The sequence below is a fragment of the Oncorhynchus mykiss genome, chromosome 15, assembly GCF_057628025.1.
Source record: "Oncorhynchus mykiss isolate SJ-2025 chromosome 15, ASM5762802v1, whole genome shotgun sequence".
In the NCBI taxonomy this organism is placed as follows: Eukaryota; Metazoa; Chordata; class Actinopteri; order Salmoniformes; family Salmonidae; genus Oncorhynchus; species Oncorhynchus mykiss.
This window is the reverse complement of record NC_143036.1, coordinates 28030344-28050168: the sequence shown is the minus strand read 5'-3', so window position 1 is coordinate 28050168 and position 19825 is coordinate 28030344. Positions and strand designations below refer to the sequence as shown.

The 19825-nt window shown below is 41.1% G+C and overlaps 2 protein-coding genes across 4 annotated transcripts in view; both read left to right on the top strand.

Annotated features, from left to right (window-relative positions):
* Positions 1–1870, top strand: part of nfx1 (nuclear transcription factor, X-box binding 1) — a 28578-nt gene extending 26708 nt beyond the window's left edge. For both annotated transcript variants that reach the window (XR_016486632.1, XM_036944197.2), the window contains exons 23-25: positions 779–924; positions 1153–1257; positions 1402–1870. Coding sequence is in view for 1 of the 2 variants with exons in the window: in XM_036944197.2 (XP_036800092.2) it covers positions 779–924; positions 1153–1257; positions 1402–1477 (327 nt within the window). In the remaining variant the exon portion in view is untranslated. The remainder of the gene's footprint in view (positions 1–778; positions 925–1152; positions 1258–1401) is intronic.
* A 754-nt stretch (positions 1871–2624) lies between these two features.
* LOC110489911 (SWI/SNF-related matrix-associated actin-dependent regulator of chromatin subfamily D member 3) overlaps positions 2625–19825 on the top strand; it is a 50865-nt gene continuing 33664 nt past the window's right edge. The window contains exon 1 of one of the 2 annotated variants that reach the window (XM_090199787.1): positions 2625–3107. In XM_090199787.1, coding sequence (XP_090055913.1) covers positions 3096–3107 — 12 coding nt within the window. In that variant the 5' untranslated portion in view covers positions 2625–3095. The remainder of the gene's footprint in view (positions 3108–19825) is intronic. The other variant, XM_090199786.1, reaches the window with a different exon arrangement.

Sequence of the window (19825 nt, the reverse complement as noted above, 5' to 3'; positions counted from 1 at the left end):
TACATGTACATATTACCTCGACTAACATGTACCCCTACACATTGACTCTGTACCGGTACCCCCCTGTATATAGCCTCGTTATTGTTATTTTGTGTTAATTTTTTAACTTTTAGTTAATTTTGTAAATATTTGTTTAACTCTTTCTTAGAACTGAATTTCATGGTTGCTACAACTGTTGCATTTGGTGCATGTGACAAATAAGAATTGATTTGACCTTCGAGAAGCACAGGTATAGGAATAAAGACGCCTATTTCCCAAGTGAAATGTCACCCACCTCTTTAACAGAGAACAAGGTATTAAGAGCATTACCTTTGAGCAATTAGATGTAATGGGGCAAGATTGGAACACTTAATGCAGGGCCAGCATTTTCCTATACATGACTGCGTTTCCCTAAACCACTTCCAGCTTACTAGAGGACGTTCAATTTGCATTGAGACTGAATTTGGCTAAAAGCTTCTGGTCCACTTAGTTTGAGTGCTAGAAAGGCTTGAAACACATTTGAATGTCCTTGGTTATTATGATGGGTATTGATAATGTCCGCAATGGATTCTATTTGTCGTCAGTTATCCCTTCTGGTTCTGAAAACATTTGAAAAATACTAATTTAGTCGGAGTAACGTCAAGTGAAATGGCTCCGTTAGCTTGCAATGTTTAGGACAAAATGTCATGAACTGAGTGGAAATGCAAATGTTTTTATTTAAACCTTAAATGGGTAACTCGGAACAATCTTTCATAGTGGAAACATGAAGTCTGAGTGACTGTGTGGAACCCGTTTGCAGGGTAAACAGTCCAAAAGGAGCCACTGCTTCCCCCCAATGAACCGGGAGCACAGGAAGCTAGTCCACGAGCTGGCCGAGGCCTACAACGTGGAGAGTGTGAGCTACGACAGCGAGCCCAAACGCAACGTAGTCATCACCGCCATCAGGTAAACACCTCAACAGGGAAACGTTTCTTTAGTGAGGCAAGTTACACTCTGACTATCTCAAAGTAGACACATTTCTGTTATAACTTGAAAAAGACTACGTATTACTGTCTGTGCAACTGTATCAGCTGGTTATATTTTGTATGAATAGACGTGTATTGTGAACAACTGACAAAGATGTGAAGTCATTCTGAGGATGTGCTACGTCTTTGTGCTTCTTGCTGTGTGCAGGGGGAAGTCTGCCTGTCCTAACTCAACCCTGACCTCCCTGATGGAGAGAGACACTGGGGTCCCGAGGGCTCCTCCACCCATTGCCCATATCAAACATAGCAGCAAGTAAGCCTGGGTCTTTGCACTCACAAAACGTCCCATATAGTCACGCCACAAACACACACAAATGGTTCTTAGTTTGTGTCCTCTCATAATGTCCCAATGACTTGTAACTAGCTAGTTAACTGTGTTTATTGTTTTTGACATCAGGGCTGACAGTGTGAGCAGCTGGTCCAAGGCAGTCAAAGAAGAGCCGGTGATTGACTACTTCGATGTCCAGGATTAATGAAGGCACAAAAGAAGCAAGCTGCATGATGTAACAATCATACTAAACTAAGAATGCGTCTGCGGTCCGACGATTTTTGGAAATCTGTGATGCTATTTCCCCTCTCTCATTTAGGTTATTTTTCTCTTGAAGGCCAACACGTGTCACTACATAAGTATTTGGGATTTGTAACCATATAAAAAGTGTTACGTTTGAAACGGTGCCATGAACATTGTTCGGTGGCATTAGTGCTTTCTTCCCGCAAATGCGTACTCCAGACTTTGAAAATAATAATTGATTGTGTTTTTATAGGTAGCAATTTTCACTTGTTCTCAATGCAGGACTACCAGTATGTTGTATTCTACGAGGGGACGTACCATACACCTTATTTCAATAAAGCAATTTTTCAATGGGTTTGTTGATACTTTACTTGCTCTAACATTGTTACAGATACTATACAATATACTACTACATTGAGGTATTTTGAGATTGAAGGTTTATTATATGCTATAATCTTAGGATACTGTCTTTAAAGTATATTATGTGTTGGTACTTTTGGACATCAACTGGACTGCATTTAACTACCAGTATATGAACTATTACATAATGATGCCCAGGTGATTGAAGGGGCAGGATTTAAACAGCCCTGCATCTTTCAAAAAACGGCTGCAGGCATATCCTTATCCTTTGTGCCTTTTTCATCAACCTGGTCTCAGAGCATTTTGTATTATTCTGTATGTAAATTCAATATAGTCCATTAGTATATGTTTTGTATTGTGTGTATTAAATTGTGGATGCCATCACCCATTTTCTATGATCTATAATGAATTACCATTTGCATTATGTTGCAAATATACAATATTTTATGTGTTTGCAAAACGTACATTATGCTACGAAATTGCACAATGTATGTTACGATTTTGCAAAAGTATATGTTAGGAATTCTAGCTAGGTGGCTAACGTTAGCTAGGGTAGAAATTAAGTTTATGAATTAGGTTAAAGGGGGAGGGTTAGCTAACATGCAAAGTAGCTAACAGGTAGTAAGTAGTTGGAAAGTTGCTGAAATGCTAAAGTTGTCCATGATGAGATTTGAGCTCGCAACCTTTAGGTTGGTAGACGTTCGCGTTAGCAATCATCTACTCCGAGCAACCACCCTACTTTAGTTTTTGCTTAAGTAAGCATCTGTCTTATGTAACATATACTAAATGGAGTCTTTCAGCAATACGTACAGAATAATATGAAACGGTATGAGACCAGGTTGCAACCCAACCATGGACCATATAGAAGACTATTCCCTAACGGTTTTACATCCCTTGTGAAATATTGGTGGGCAGACAGTGTATTTCAACGGTAGAATTGGTAATTTGATGACACTCCCCTGCTAGTCCAATTTTTTATTGTATCCCGTCTCCAGCAGAGCCCGCGCCTGCGCTTCTTGAACCGAACTAAGAATCACCAGACCCGGCTCCATCCCCGAGACTGCGTCCCCTGTGTCTACAGTCGCCGATGTACCAGTCTACCTAATAAGAGAGTGAACGAGAGTCGCTACTGGAAGCCGTGAGCAAGTTCACGAGTGAACATCGGACAGATCTTTAGAAACATTACAGTTTGCCTTGAGTGCTCGGACTGGATCTGAGAAATGGAGAGAAAGGTAAGAGTTGTGCCCGCAGCACACGGTTTTATATTGTCTTGGCATTGGTTTTCTTTTATAGTATGTGCTCAGTGCTTCACCCCTGCATAGTGAGAGAAAAATGTTTTCCACCATTATAGAGCTCCATTCTGCGCTCCCCAGCCCACGGAATCAGAAGGCGCATTGCCAGCCGGATTAGTGCGCACGGGAGTTTCTCGACTGGGTCTAGTTTGTGTATCTGAAAATCTTTTGAGGAATTGTTGAAGCTACCCTTTGATTTCTTTGTTTATTCCTTGAAAATTGCGATCTATGTATTTTTATTTAAACGTGGAGATTGACAATCCTACCGCATGTAAACTGTTTGCATCAGTGCATCCCATACTTAATTATACAAGGCTATACAATAGTTGTAGCCTGCACCTCACCTCACCCCTCCCCTGAACCTACACCCCGCCCCGTTTTCAGCCGTTGCAGACACGGCTGGCTTGTTAACCTTGACTGGTCTAAGAAATAGACACTTAAAGCAGCAATAAGGGAGATAGATGCACACTGTATCGGACCAGAGAGTAGACCGACAGACAGCACTCACTCCCCTTCTCTGTTTGCCGCATGTAGAACAACAAAAGTGTGAAATGACTCTCACTCCACTGCTCTCTTCTACCTATGCCCTATGGCTACAAAATAGGTTAGACGAAATTGACATGGCCTTTATTTGTTGTGTTGTATGAATACAATTCCCACGTTACATCCAGTGTCCTAAAACCTATTTACATTGTAGCTACATAAATGGTACATTATAATTACAGTGTAAAACCAAGGTTGTAGACTACTTACTGCCATGTTCGTAGGTTGTGTAATTATACAATACACAACTATTACACTTTTTAATATTCATTTGATTTGTAAACAAACCAAAATGAGTTGTGTTTTCACATCCCCTCACTATGTAGTTAGTGTTTTATATTAGAATATTCAGTTATCTCCATTTACAAATGCTTGGGATTATGTATACCACAAACATATGACCGTTTTAAGTCATACGTACTGTGTAACAATTGTTATTTCACTGTACCTAAAATGCCTGTGGTTTTTGGGAACTTAATATAAAGTGGGACCACTATGGGTCAGTAAGTAATTGAACCCACTGCTCTGGGAATTATCTCAAGTTTATGATCCAGTTCTTTATGGTTGGTGGTATACAGTATTTCTCAGCTGTAGTGGTAGGCCCCAAAAAATAACTTTATATTTTTGAAACAACATAAGCCAATATACTAGAACACGATACAACCTATATTTTATATTTGCAGGTTGGCCTCTTAATCCTGTTAGGATTGTGTTGGTTTAGTGATAGTGATGTGAGGGGGTGGTAGTTCGTTAGGCCTCTATGCAAGACTTTCCCTTGCCTGTGGCTCAGTGGTGTTTGCAGAGACAGTGACGTGTGGAATGCACTATAGCATTCTGGCTTCAGAAGCCTTCTGCATGGATGCAGTGAGTCTTATGAGAAGGTTTGGAACAGAGACTCAAACTCCTCTCTATTATTATGATTTATTATAGATCTGGGGTCCAGCAAAATTAAGGCAGTTTATACAATTTTAAAAACATAAAAATGTATTCATAGATTTCACAACACACTGTGTGCCCTCAGGCCCCTACTCCACCACTGCCACATATCTACAGTACAAAATCTATTTTGTACGTGTGTGTATAGTGCTTATCGTGTGTGTATGCATGTGTCTGTGCCTATGTTTGTGTTGCTCCATAGTCCCCGCTGTTCCATAAGGCATATTTTTATCTCTTTTTTTTTAGGTCTAATTTTACTGCTTGCAACAGTTACCTGATGTGGAGTAGAGTTCCATGTAGTCATGGCTCTATGTAGTACCATAGTCTGTTCTGGACTTGGGGACTGTGAAGAGACCTCTGCTGGCATGTCTTGTGGGGTATGCCTGGTTGTCCGAGCTGTGCGCCAGTAGTTCAAAAAGACAGCTCGGTGAATTGAACATGTCAATACTTCTCAAATACAAGTAGTGATGAAGTCAATCGCTCTTCCACTTTGAGCCAGGAGAGATTGACTTGCACATTATTAATATTAGCTCCCTATGTACATCCCAGGGCCAGCCGTGCTTCCCTGTTCTGAGCCAATTGCAATTTTCCTAAGTCCCTTTTTGTGGCACCTGACCACACAACTGAACAGTAATCCAGGTGCGACAAAACTAGAGCCTGTAGGACCTGCTTTGTTAATAGTGCTGTTAAGAAAGTAGAGCAGCGCTTTATTATGGACAGACTTCTCCCCGTCTTAGCTACTGAGCCAATTGCAATTTTCCTAAGTCCCTTTTTGTGGCACCTGACCACACGACTGAACAGTAGTCCAGGTGCGACAAAACTAGGGCCTGTAGGACCTGCTTTGTTAATAGTGCTGTTAAGAAAGTACAGCAGCGCTTTATTATGGACAGACTTTTCCCCGTCAATATGTTTTGACACTGACAGTTTACAATCCAGGGTTACGCCAAGCAGTTTAGTCATCTCAACATGCTCAATTTCCCCATTATTTCATACAATATTTAGTTGAGGTTGAGTGAATGATTTGTCCCAAATACAATGCTTTTAGAGTTGCAGTCATTTTAGTCCCTGTAGTAGCTGACATGTATAGTGTTGAGTCATCCGCATACATAGACACAATGGCTTTACTCAAAGCCAGTGGCATGTCATTAGTAAAGATTGAAAAAAGTAATGGGCCTAGACAGCTGCCCTGGGGATTTCCTGATTCTTCCTGGATTATGTTGGAGAGGCTTCCATTAAAAAACACCCTCTGTATTCTGTTAGATAGGTAACTCTTTATCCACAATATAGCAGGGGGTGTAAAGCCATAACACATACGTTTTTCCAGCAGCAGACTTTGATCGATAATGTCAAAAGCCGCACTGAAGTCTTACAAAACAGTCCACAGAATCTTTTTATCATCAATTTCTCTCAGCCAACCATCAGTCATTTGTGTAAGTGCTGTGCTTGTTGAATGTCCTTCCCTATAAGCATGCTGAACGTTTGATTTCAATGTGTTTACTGTAAAATACCATTGTGTATGGTCAAACACAATTTTTTCCAAAAGTTTAGTTAGGGTTGGTAACAGGCTGATTGGCAGGCTATTTGAGGCAGTAAAGGGAGCTTTACTATTCTTAGGAATCAGAACGACATTTGCTTCTCTCCAAGCCTGAGGATGAACACTTTCTAGAAGGCTTAAATTGAAAATATGGCAAATAGGAGTGGCAATATCGTCCGCTATTATCCTCAGCAATTGTCCATCCAAGTTGTCACTTTACGGAATTCAAAATTACAATGCTTGTCTTTCATAATTTGGTCAGACATACAGTGGCTTGCGAAAGTATTCACCCCCCTTGGCATTTTTCCTATTTTTTTGCCTTACAATCTGGAATTAAAATAGATTTTTGGGGGGTTTGTATCATTTGATTTACACAACATGCCTACCACTTTGAAGATGCAAAATATGTTTTATAGCGAAATAAGACATAAAAACAGAACTTGAGCATGCATAACTATTCACCCCCCCCCCCCCCCCCCCAAAGTCATTACTTTGTAGAGCCACCTTTTGCAGCAATTACAGCTGCAAGTCTGTTGGGGCATGTCTCTATAAGCTTGGCACATCTAGCCACTGGGAGTTTTGACATTCTTCAAGGCAAAACTGCTCCAGCTCCTTCAAGTTGGATGGGTTCTGCTGGTGTACAGCCATCTTTAAGTGTATTCCACAGATTCTCAATTAGATTGAGGTTTGGGCTTTGACTAGGCCATTCCAAGACATTTAGATGTTTGCCCTTAAACCACTCGAGTGTTGCTTTAGCAGTATGCTTAAGGTCATTGTCCTGCTGGAAGGTGAACCTCCGTCCCAGTCTCAAATCTATGGAAGACTGAAATAGGTTTCCCTCAAGAATGTCCCTGTATTTAGCTCCATCCATCATTCCTTCAATTCTGATCAGTTTCCCAGTCCCTGCCGAATGAAAACATCCCCACAGCATGATGCTGTCACCACCATGCTTCACTGTTCTCGCGGTGATGAGAGGTGTTTGGTTTGCGCCAGACATAGCCTTTTCCCTGATGGTCAAAAAGCTACATTTTAGTCTCATCTGACCAGAGTACCTTCTTCCATATGTTTGGGGAGTCTCCCACATGTCTTTTGGCGAACACCAAATGTGTTTGCTTATTTTTTCTTTAAGCAAAGGCTTTTTTTCTGGCCACTCTTCCGTAAAGCCCAGCTCTGTGGCGTGTACGGCTTAAAGTGGTCCTATGGACAGATACTCCAATCTCTGCTGTGGAGCTTTGCAGCTCCTTCAGGGTTATCCTTGGTCTCTTTGTTGCCTCTGATTAATGCCCTCCTTGCCTGGTCCGTGAGTTTTGGTGGGCGGCCCTCTCTTAGCAGGTTTGTTACGGTGCCAAATTCTTTCCATTTTTTAAAATAATGTATTTAATGGTGCTCCATGGGATGTTCAAAGTTTCTGATATTTTTTTATAACCCATCCCTGATCTGTACTTCTCCACAACTTTGTCCCTAACCTGTTTGTGGAGCTCCTTGGTCTTCATGATGCCGCTTGCTTAGTGGTGCCCCTTGCTTAGTGGTGTTGCAGACTCTGGGGCCTTTCAGAACAGGTGTATGTATACTGCGATTATGTGACACTCAGATTACACACAGCTGGACTTTATCTATCTAACTATGTGACTTCTGAAGGTAATTGGTTGCACCAGATCTTATTTAGGGGCTTCATAGCAAAGGGGGTGAATACAGTGCCTTGCGAAAGTATTCGGCCCCCTTGAACTTTGCGACCTTTTGCCACATTTCAGGCTTCAAACATAAATATATAAAACTGTATTTTTTTGTGAAGAATCAACAACAAGTGGGACACAATCATGAAGTGGAACGACATTTATTGGATATTTCAAACTTTTTTAACAAATCAAAAACTGAAAAATTGGGCGTGCAAAATGATTCAGCCCTCTTAAGTTAATACTTTGTAGCGCCACCTTTTGCTGCGATTACAGCTGTAAGTCGCTTGGGGTATGTCTCTATCAGTTTTGCACATCGAGAGACTGAATTTTTTTCCCATTCCTCCTTGCAAAACAGCTCGAGCTCAGTGAGGTTGGATGGAGAGCATTTGTGAACAGCAGTTTTCAGTTCTTTCCACAGATTCTCGATTGGATTCAGGTCTGGACTTTGACTTGGCCATTCTAATACCTGGATATGTTTATTTTTGAACCATTCCATTGTAGATTTTGCTTTATGTTTTGGATCATTGTCTTGTTGGAAGACAAATCTCCGTCCCAGTCTCAGGTCTTTTGCAGACTCCATCAGGTTTTCTTCCAGAATGGTCCTGTATTTGGCTCCATCCATCTTCCCATCAATTTTAACCATCTTCACTGTCCCTGCTGAAGAAAAGCAGGCCCAAACCATGATGCTGCCACCACCATGTTTGACAGTGGGGATGGTGTGTTCAGGGTGATGAGCTGTGTTGCTTTTATGCCAAACATAACGTTTTGCATTGTTGCCAAAAAGTTCAATTTTGGTTTCATCTGACCAGACCTTCTTCCACATGTTTGGTGTGTCTCCCAGGTGGCTTGTGGCAAACTTTAAACAACACTTTTTATGGATATCTTTAAGAAATGGCTTTCTTCTTGCCACTCTTCCATAAAGGCCAGATTTGTGCAATATACGGCTGATTGTTGTCCTATGGACAGAGTCTCCCACCTCAGCTGTAGATCTCTGCAGTTCATCCAGAGTGATCATGGGCCTCTTGGCTGCATCTCTGATCAGTCTTCTCCTTGTATGAGCTGAAAGTTTAGAGGGACGGCCAGGTCTTGGTAGATTTGCAGTGGTCTGATACTCCTTCCATTTCAATATTATCGCTTGCACAGTGCTCCTTGGGATGTTTAAAGCTTGGGAAATCTTTTTGTATCCAAATCCGGCTTTAAACTTCTTCACAACAGTATCTCGGACCTGCCTGGTGTGTTCCTTGTTCTTCATGATGCTCTCTGCGCTTTTAACGGACCTCTGAGACTATCACAGTGCAGGTGCATTTATACGGAGACTTGATTACACACAGGTGGATTGTATTTATCATCATTAGTCATTTAGGTCAACATTGGATCATTCAGAGATCCTCACTGAACTTCTGGAGAGTTTGCTGCACTGAAAGTAAAGGGGCTGAATAATTTTGCAGGCCCAATTTTTCAGTTTTTGATTTGTTAAAAAAGTTTGAAATATCCAATAAATGTCGTTCCACTTCATGATTGTGTCCCACTTGTTGTTGATTCTTCACAAAAAAATACAGTTTTATATGTTTATGTTTGAAGCCTGAAATGTGGCAAAAGGTCGCAAAGTTCAAGGGGGCCGAATACTTTCGCAAGGCACTGTACATATGCACGCACCACTTTTCCGTTTTTTTATTTTTTTTGAATTTGTTGAAACAAGACATTTTTTTCATTTCACTTCACCAATTTGGACTATTTTCTGTATGTCCGTTACATGATTACATAATTTCAATTACAGGTTGTAATGCAACAAAATAGGAAAAACGCCAAAGGGATGAATACTTTTGCAAGGCACTGTACTTTAATGTGTAGTGTCAGCGTTTGTTGCTGGCATGTCATGCTTAAGTTTACTTATCTTGCCAATTACAAAATAATTAAAGTAGTTTGTCAATATCAGTTGGATTTGTGATGAATGAGCCATCTGATTCAATGAATGATGGAGCTGAGTTTGCCTTTTTCCCCAAAATGTAATTTAAGGTGCTCCAAAGCTTTTTACTATTATTCTTTATGTAATTTATCTTTGTTTCATAGTGTAGTTTCTTATTATTTTTATTCAATTTAGTCACATTAGTCACATGATTTCTCAACTTGCAATACGTTTGCCAATCGTTTGTGCAGCCAGACTTATTTGCCATGCATTTTGCTTCATCCCTCTCAACCATACAATTTTCCAATTATTTATCAATCCACAGGGATTTAACAGTTTTTACAGTCATTTTCTTATTAGGTGCATGCTTATTAGTAACTGGAATAAACAATTTCACAAATGTGTCAAGTGCAATGTCTGTTTGCTCCTCATTACACACCACGGACCAACAAATATTCTTTACATCAGCAATATAGGAATCACTACAAAACGTATTGTACGACCTCCTTATACACTATATTAGGCCCAGCTTTTGGAACTTTGGTTTTCCTAGATATGGCTACTATATTGTGATCACTACATCTGATGGATCTGGATACTGATTTCAAGCTAATTTCTGCTGCATTAGTAAAGATGTGATCAATATATGTTGATGATTTCATTCCTGTGCTGTTTGTAACTACCCTGGTTAATTGACTGATAACCTGAACCAGGTTGCAGGCACTGGTTACAGTTTGAAGCTTTTACTTGAGTGGGAAGCTTGATGACAGCCAGTCAATATTTAAATCACCCAGAAAATATACCTCTCTGTTGATATCACATACATTATCAAGCATTTCACATGGTATCCAGATGTTAGCACTAGGTGATCTATAGCAGCTTCCCACCAGAATGGACTTTAGGTGAGGCAAATTAACCTGTAGCCATATTACTTTCATAGTATTTAGCATGAGATCCTCTCTAATCTTCACAGGAATGTGGTTCTGAATATAATTAGCAACACTTCCACATTTGGCATTTCTTTATTTTCTGTAAATGTTATAACCTTGTATTGCTATCGCTGTATCTTCAAATGTATTATCTGAGTGAGTTTCCGAGATAATCAGAAATGAATTCATCTGTTACTAGCAAATTATTAATTTCATGAACCTTGTTTCTTAAGCTACATATGTTTACATGGGCTATTTTGAGCACTTTTCTTTTGGGATGCTTACTTGATTTTATTGCTTTACTGGGAAGCTTAGCAGAAGTAGATATGCTCATGTTATTTATGTTAGTGCAAGGTGAGCTGCACACAGTGGACTTCCTCCTAGAGCACACCGGCTCAGTCCTGACAGTATAAATCTGGTTCATAGGCACATGATTACTGCATACAATAGCTGTAGGATCATGAGAGGCATTCAGGGCAGTTAGAGTGACATAAATCAACTTACTTACATTGTGTCTACCAACACCCCTGGTGTAATGTACATTTGCTGAAACATTATGACAACTCTGTCACAATTGTATATATATATATATATATATATCTATATATATATATATATATATATATATATATCTACAGTATGTAGGGGTATTTGATTATCTGTGCAATGTGTTGAGATTATTTTAAAACTCAAACACTAATGCCTCTATACTAATCAAGTAATGGTGATACTCATTGTGAGGATAGTGCTAGGAGTAGCTACAGGTAACTGCCCAAATAATGGAAACACTTCACTAAATGAGGGATGCAAAGTATATTGAAAGCAGGTGCTTCCACACAGTTGTGGTTCCTGAGTTAATTCAGGAATTAACATCTCATCATGCCATTATTTTTGCCCATTATTTTGGCTTCCATGGCTATGCCCTCATAAGATTACAATGCCCCCCCCCCCCCCCCCCCCCGCGTCCACAGGGCACGAGTAGTCACTGAATGGTTTGATGAGCATGAAAACGATGTAAACCATATGCCATGGCCGTGTCAGTCACCAAATCTCAACCCAATTGAACATTTATGGGAGACTCTGGAGCGGCATCTGAGGCAGCGTTTTCCACCACCATCAACAATACACCAAATGATGGAATTTCTTGTGGAAATATAGTGTCGCATCCCTCCAATAGAGCTCCACTTGTAGAATCTATGCCAAGCTGCATTGAAGCTGTTCTGGCTCGTGGTGGCCCAACACCCTATTAAGACGTTTTATGTTGGTGTTTCCTTTATTTTGGCGGTTACCTGTATGTGTGAGATATAAGGCACTTTCACTTGGTCTTCCAGCAAAACACTGTGGACTACATTTGTTGTGTGAATGTAGGCTAGTGGTGGCATTTGTCTTGACAATCATTTGTCCTCTTTTGCTACAAATCAAGTCAGTTAGAGAGTGATTCAGTTTACAGCTTTATAATTCAATATCCAAACTCGTGCATTATTACAAGTAATGGTTGTGGTTGTACTGAAGTTTTCCATCCAATACATTTTGGTGATATACAGTACCATCAAAAGTTTGGACACACCTACTCATTCAAGGGTTATTCTTTATTTTTGCTATGTTCTACATTGTAGAATAATAGTGAAGACATCAACACTATGAAATAACACATGGAATCATGTAGGGACTAAAAAAGTGTTAAACAAATCTAAATATATTTTATATTTGAGATTCTTCAAAGTAGCCACCCTTTGCCTTGGTGACAGCTTTGCACGCTCTTGGCATTCTCTCAACCAGCTTCATGAGGTAGTCATCTGGAATGCATTTCAATTAACAGGTGTGCCTTGTTAAAAGTTAATTTGTGGAATTTCTTTCCTTAATGTGTTTGAGCCAAATCAGTTGCGTTGTGACAATGTAGGGTTGGTATACAGAAGATTGCTGAACAATTAATCCACCCGGACTATTTACATTGACCCCCCCCCCCCCCCCCCCCCCTTGTTTTTACACTGCTGCTACTCGCTGTTTATTATCTATGCATAGTCATTTTACAAATGACTTCGACTAACCTGTACCCCCGCACATTGACTCAGTACCGGTACCCCTGTATATAGCCTCCTATTGTTATGTACATTTATTGTGTTACTTTTTGATTTGATTTTTGTTTACCTTAGTTTATTTAGTAAATATTTTATTAACTCCATTTCTTGATTTGCATTGTTGGTTAAGGGATTGTAAGTAAGCATTTCACGGTAAGGTCTACACCTGTTGTATTCGGCGCATGTGACAAATAAAATGTGATTTGATTTGATAGCCCTATTTGGTAAAAGACTAAGTCCTTATTATGGGAAGAACAGCTCAAATAAGCAAAGAGAAACGACAGTCCATCATTACTTTAAGACATGAAGGTCAGTCAATGTGGAACATTTCAAGAACCTTAAGTTTCTTCAGGTGCAGTTACAAAAACCATCAAGCGATATAATGAAACTGGCTCTTATGAGGACCGCCACAGGAATGGAAGACCCAGAGTTACCTCTGCTACAGAGGATAAGTTCATTAGAGTTACCAGCCTCAGAAATTGCAGCCAAAAGAAATGCTTCACAGATTTCATGTAACAGACACATCTCAACATCAACTGCTCAGAGGAGACTGTGTGAATCAGGCCTTCATGGTCGAATTTCAGGAAATAAACCACTACTAAAGGACACCAATAATAAGAAGAGACTTGCTTGGGCCAAGAAACACGAGCAATAGACATTAGATCGGTGGAAATCTGTCCTTTGGTCTGATTTGAGATTTTTGGTTTCAACCGCCTTGTCTTTGGGAGACGCAGAGTAGATGAACGGATGATCTCTGCATGTGTGGTCCCACCGTGAAGCATGGAGGAGGAGGTGTGATGATGCCGGATGCTTTGCTGGTGACACTGTCTGTGATTTATTTAGAATTCAAGGCACACTTTACCACAGGATTCGCAGCGATAAGCCATCCTGTCTGGATTGCGCTGGGTGAGACTATAATTTGTTTTTCAATAGGACAATGACCCAACCCACCTCCAGGCTGTGTAAGGGCTATTTGACCAAGAAGGAGAGTGATGGAGTGCTGCATCAGATGACCTGTCCTCCACAATCACCCGACCTCAACCCAATTGAGATGAGTTGGACTGCAGAAAAGAAGGGAAAGCAGCCAACAAGTGCTCAGCATATGTGGGAACTCCTTCAAGATTGTTGGAAAAGCATTCCAGGTGAAGCTGGTTGAGAGAATGCCAAAAGGTTGCAAAGCTGTCATCAAGGCAAAGGGTGGCTACTTTGAAGTATCTCAAATATAAAATATATTTTGATTTGTTTAAAACTTTTTTGCTTACTACGTGATTCCATATGTGTTATTTCATAGTGTTGATGTCTTCACTATTATTCTACAATGAAGAAAATAGTACAAATATAGTAATACCCTTAAATGAATAGGTGTTTCCAAACTTTTGACTGGTACTGTATATGCACAGCATTTCATTCTCCCTTGTGCTTAGATTCCACCCAGACAAAGAAAAACAATGGATTTCCATGCTATAACCCTGTTGGAATGTGTGGCTTCTGCACTGTCCCACGTGCAGTGTTAGCATTTCACCTTGCAATGTGGGGCGTTACTGTGGCTCTGCCGAAACATTTTCATTGGAAAACGGGTTGCAACTGCTTATGTAGCTTACAAGTGTTAGGGAGAAAAACTTACCTCAAGACAAAGCACTAACTTCGTAAAGATGGTGTCAGCTTGGTTTCAGTGTTGTTGTCTATGTACATAAGAGGTGTGGCACATAACATTTTAGAGAGGTGAGGCATGACCCTTAGCCCTGAAGGTCACATCTACCGAGTGGTTAAGGTCAGGGTTGTGAGTAAGGTAAACTGGTCCTAGATCTGTAGTTAGGGTCAGCCTCTACCTCAAGCCCTGAGAGGGAGTCAGATTGTCTACCCTGCTGCATTCAAGTCTGCAGGGAAAGAAAAAGTACCATTTAAAATATCTGCCCTTTTTTCACAAGGGACACTTAAAGGATGGCTGAACAGTAATACAACCCCTCTACATCTACCTCTCTCCTTTCTTCCCCCCACCCTCCTTTCTTCCCTTTCTCTCCATCCCTCTTTGTTCTCTTGAATCTAGCATACCAGTAGATAGATGACCCATCACCCCAACAAGGGAGAGATGTAGGATGAACGTTTTGTTCGAGGGCCCATAGTTTTCTTTTTGCTCATGAGGCATGATTTGGCTTCACAGCAGAACTTCTTGAAAGCGTGGCTTATACTGTACCTGAATAAAAGCACGGTATTGGTCATATCATGACCCACTTTCTGTCGTTGTGTTCAAGGCATTTCAAATTCTGCAATGTCTTTGAAGTCTTTGAAACTATGCCCTCAGTTAAAACTTTGACAAATTTGTACTGCTCTTCCCAAATATGAGTTAACCCTATTGAATGGTCCTTGGCTTTTGTGTTTAGGATTACTTGCAGGGAGATCTGGACAATGAGTACTTCCTTATTTGGCTGGCAAGGAATGCCCTGGCCGTATGAAAGAAGGGCCAAGATTTTGTTACCCAGGAAATGAACTACAGTATTGGCTTGGTAGACTTGGGCTCGATAGGAAGCGCTAAATATGCTGAAAGTTTGAAAGTACAGAAATGACATGCTAGCATAGTGCGCGAGTCGTACAATACAGTAGGGAGACTGTAGCTTGCTCCTATGCTGTATGTGTCTTGACAACAAACAATAGAGTTGGCTACATCACTTCCAGCATTGGGACGTGGCTGAGGAGACTGTGGCTTGGAAGGCTGTGTCTGTGGTACAGGACTGTGGGCAAAGAAGACAGGGTTGGACATAAAGTTAAATGTATGTATTTAGTTGTAGTCTAGTTTCAGTAGACTGGCTATACACCAGCAACACCAGTCACACAAAAAAAGAGATGCAATTTTGACTTTTAGTTCAAAATTACTATGTTTATCTAACCTAATTACAGATGGCAAAGACCCAGCTTTGCCAGAATATTACATATATGTGTTCTTAATCACTACTATCCTACCATAAGTGTTTATTTGGAGATGTTCAACTGGATGTTTGAATGTACTTCTGTCTTTTAAATGCTAGCAGGCCGTGCTGTGTAGTGAAGGCACATGGAGCAGTGATGTGACGCAGGAAAGGCTCGGGTGACTGTGTGTCTGAGACAGCCTGTCTGGGTTCACCAAGGCCGACCCATTTAAATGCAAACACTCGATACTGCACCAGCACCATGGCCCCAAGAGCCATGCATCCATAAAGAGTGTGCATCCAGACAGCACGCAGTGCAGCCAAGTTGCAAATGAAATCCATCCAAATATGGCCAGCAGCAGCTGTATGGATTGATGTTGGCGGTAGGGGTGATTTTTGTCATTTGGTTTGGTGGGTGTCGTCACTTTTCTATGGCCTACCTGCGCAGACGGAAGCAGTTTCAGTCCGTTACTTTTTTTGATGTCATTTTCCATACTGTCAGACTCCGACAGTGCATGTTGAACAACACACTAGGTTTTATACTGAACAAAAATATAAACGCAACATGCAACAATTTCAATGATTTTACAGAGTTACAGTTCATGAGGAAATCAGCCAATTGAAATAAATGAATTAGGCCCTAATCTATAGATTTCACTTGACTGGGCAGGGGCGCAGCCAATTAGACTGAGTTTTTCCCCACAAAAGGGCTTTATTACAGATAGATATACTCCTCAGTTTCATCAGCTGTCCGGGTGGCTGGTCTCAGATGACCCCACAGGTGAAGCCGGATGTGGAAGTCCTGGGCTGGCGTGGTTACACGTAGTTTGCGGTTGTGAGGCCGGTTGGACATACTGTCAAATTCTCTCAAACGACGTTGGAGTCGAGTTGGCTTATGGTAGAGAAATTAACATTCAATTCTCTGGCAACAGCTCTGGTGGACATTCCTGCAGTCAGCATGCCAATTGCACGCTCCCTCAACTTGAGACATCTGTGGCAATGTGTTATCTTGGCTAAGGATAAATGTTCACTAACAGGGACTTAAACACATTTGTGCACACAGTTTGAAAGAAATAAGCTTATTGTGCCTATGGAAAAAATCTGGGATATTTATTTCAGCTCATGAAACATGGGACCAACACTTTTCATGTTGCATTTATTTTTTGTTCAGTATACAACATTTAATGAGCATCATTAGGTCTCAAGCGCGTGCAGCATTCGTTCTGGATTGGAGAACCACTGCCAGTCCTGTCTGCCCCTTTGTTTCCAGTTCACTTCACCCACTTCCCCCCCAATGTCCCATTTTGGCATGGGGAATTATCCCAGATACTTTAATCCTAGAATCAATCAGTTGCTTTGGTATAACTTCCACTGCTGTTGTTTCTCTTGAGACTCCCTATCTTGGACTGGGAACAGTCTGATGAAAGTCCTCCTTATGCACATGGATCTGTGTCCAAATGGCACACTATTCCCTACATAGTGCACTACGTTTGACCACACCCTATGGGAATAGGGTTCTATATGGGACACAAGCCCTGGCCTCATTCTGTTTGCCCTCTCTTCCATCCTGCCTGGGCAGAGTGGTGCTGAAGGATCTAGGCTAGATTAGCTGTATGCAAACTAGGTTAAAGTAGAGGGGCGGGGAGAGGCTTTCTGTACCAAGAGGAGAGGGTTGCCAGTGCATATTCTGTCCCAATGCTATTTTTCTTAGATGAGACGCCTGGCTGGTTCATGTACATTCATGATGGCTGACTGTCTGTGATTCTGCGTTTCACTGTGGATTAGTGTAGTGTATTGGGTGTCCCAGCAGCACAGCACAGGGCGGCTCTGAGGTCCTGTAGGGGAGGGGTGGGAGGCCCGGTTACTGGATTTCTGAACTATAGCCTTAGTAACCACAGTAGCTAGCTATGTTTCCTGCTATAGCTACTGCGTCTCTCCGCTATGGGACTTACTGTTGACACAAAGCTTGTCAGAAAACTGGCCATTTTATTTGGCCTTAATACCCGGCAGATACCGTATGTGTTTTTCGTCAACACCCAACTCAAGTTTTGGTATGTTAAGGCTTGTACTAGTCTACATTGGCACTAAACTAGCATCTACTGTAACAGTTAAAGTAAATCGACTGCAATATTTCCACCATGTCCCAGTTTCTCATTGGCTGCAGGTTGAGTTGCTACCTGTAAAGGAAAGGTAGGACAAGTGGTTGCTATGGCGACAGCAAACAGGAAATGCCCTCGGGTAATGTCCAGAAGCCTTCCTGCAGTGTGTCGGTTGTTGTCGCCCGCCTAAGGCTGCAGTGCAGGGAAACTCCGCTCATTGTGAGGCTGTGGACGGAGTCTCCATCCACTCTCACAATGCTCCCTTTCATTGCGAGGGGAGCGGTGAGGGGGGCTTCTGCCAAGCAGCTCAACCGTAAATGCTCCCTGGATAAAGATGCTTTGTCCCAAACAACTCCTGCTGCAACCCAAGGTCTTATTCTAAACTATTCCCGAATCTGTAATAGCCCAGGTTAGGTGCTGAAACCACTCCTGGAATGATGATTAGCTGGACTTTTATACTGGTATCAATGCATGCAGTCATCCACCTGTTAAGAGTATTTGTCTTATGCTTATTCTGCATCGAATTATGCATAATCTGCATTTATGGCATCAAGTTTTTTTCCTAATGGATTTCGATAATATCTACTGTATTCTATTACTATACTATTGCTAACCTATGACTACTTCATGCTAATATACTGAAGAAAAATATAAACGCAACATGTGTTGCTCCCATGTTTCATGAACTGAAATACGCACAAGAAATGCATTGATAAGTGTTTGTCTGTAATAAATCCCTTTTGTGGAGAAAAACAAATTCTGATTGGCTGGGCCTGGCTCCCCACATGACTGTGACCCTGCCCTGTCATGTGAAATCCATAAATTAAGGCCTAATGGATTTATTTCAATTGACTGATTTCCTTACATGAACTGTAATTTTGTAAAATCATTGACATTGTTGCATTTATATTTTTGTTCAATATATGTAATATCCTGTTACTATGTTTTCTGTGTCGCTTGAATTCCTGTCTCTACCACTCTGATTATTTCAAATGTGTTCCTTAGAGAAATCTTTCCCGGAATTTTTTCCCTCCTTAATCCTTAATCCTGAGTCCTTAGTAAAGGTGCAGCTCCTTGTGCTTTTGTAGTCCATCCTTTGATTGCGGGGCCCAAAATCCTATAGAGAGCTGCTGTCCTGGAGCTCAGCCCCTCAACCAGCTTTAGCAGGGGTTTGTTTGCAACTCTCACACTGAAGAAAGAAAGAGAATGGGCCCGACAGGAGGGAATCCCGTCTTTATTGCATTCCCCCTCACAACCTAACTGTGACAATAATGTGGAGGAGTTTGTGTGTAGTGTGTGCTCTAATGTTGTGTGTGTGTGTGTGTGTGTGTGTGTATATATATATACACGAGGTTAATTGAAGTCAGTGGTCATCAATGACATTGTAAAAATCCCAATCTAAACATAGAACATATGCAACAGGCAAATTTGGTGGCTAATTGGTCTACATATGAAGGATGGACACCATATTGTACTGTAAAACGAAACCGCGTCAGCACTTTCTGGAATACCTATTATGTCCCCCCCCCCCCCTCTCTCTCTCTGAGTCCTTTCTCTCTTTCATTCGTTCGCTCATTCTCCTTTCTCTCTCTCTTCTCATTCCTGCGTCTCTCTAATGAATACTTGGAGAATGTAGACAAAGCGGGTGTATTGAGAGACTGGCTGTGGCCAGACTGTATGGATTTTCCCTTTTCTTTGCTAAGTCTTTTGTTACACTGCTGCACCACCACTTTTAGCAGCGATGTCAAATAAAATAAAAAGTCGGTATCCAGCGATTTGTTATTGGCATCTCGGGAATCGCGTTAGTTTATGGTTACATACTGGAAGGCATGATTACTTTTGTAGTTGTGAATCGGTTATGATAGAATTAAAACAATGTCATTCTAGCCATTACAATTGTATCATTTATCCACGGTTTTATTGAATGTATTGAATTAGCCACCAAATATAGCCTGTTGCATATGTTCTATGTTTAGATTGGGATTTTTACAATGTCATTGATGACCACTGACTTCAATTAACCTCGAGTGGAAATTTAGCAGTAGAACTAATGA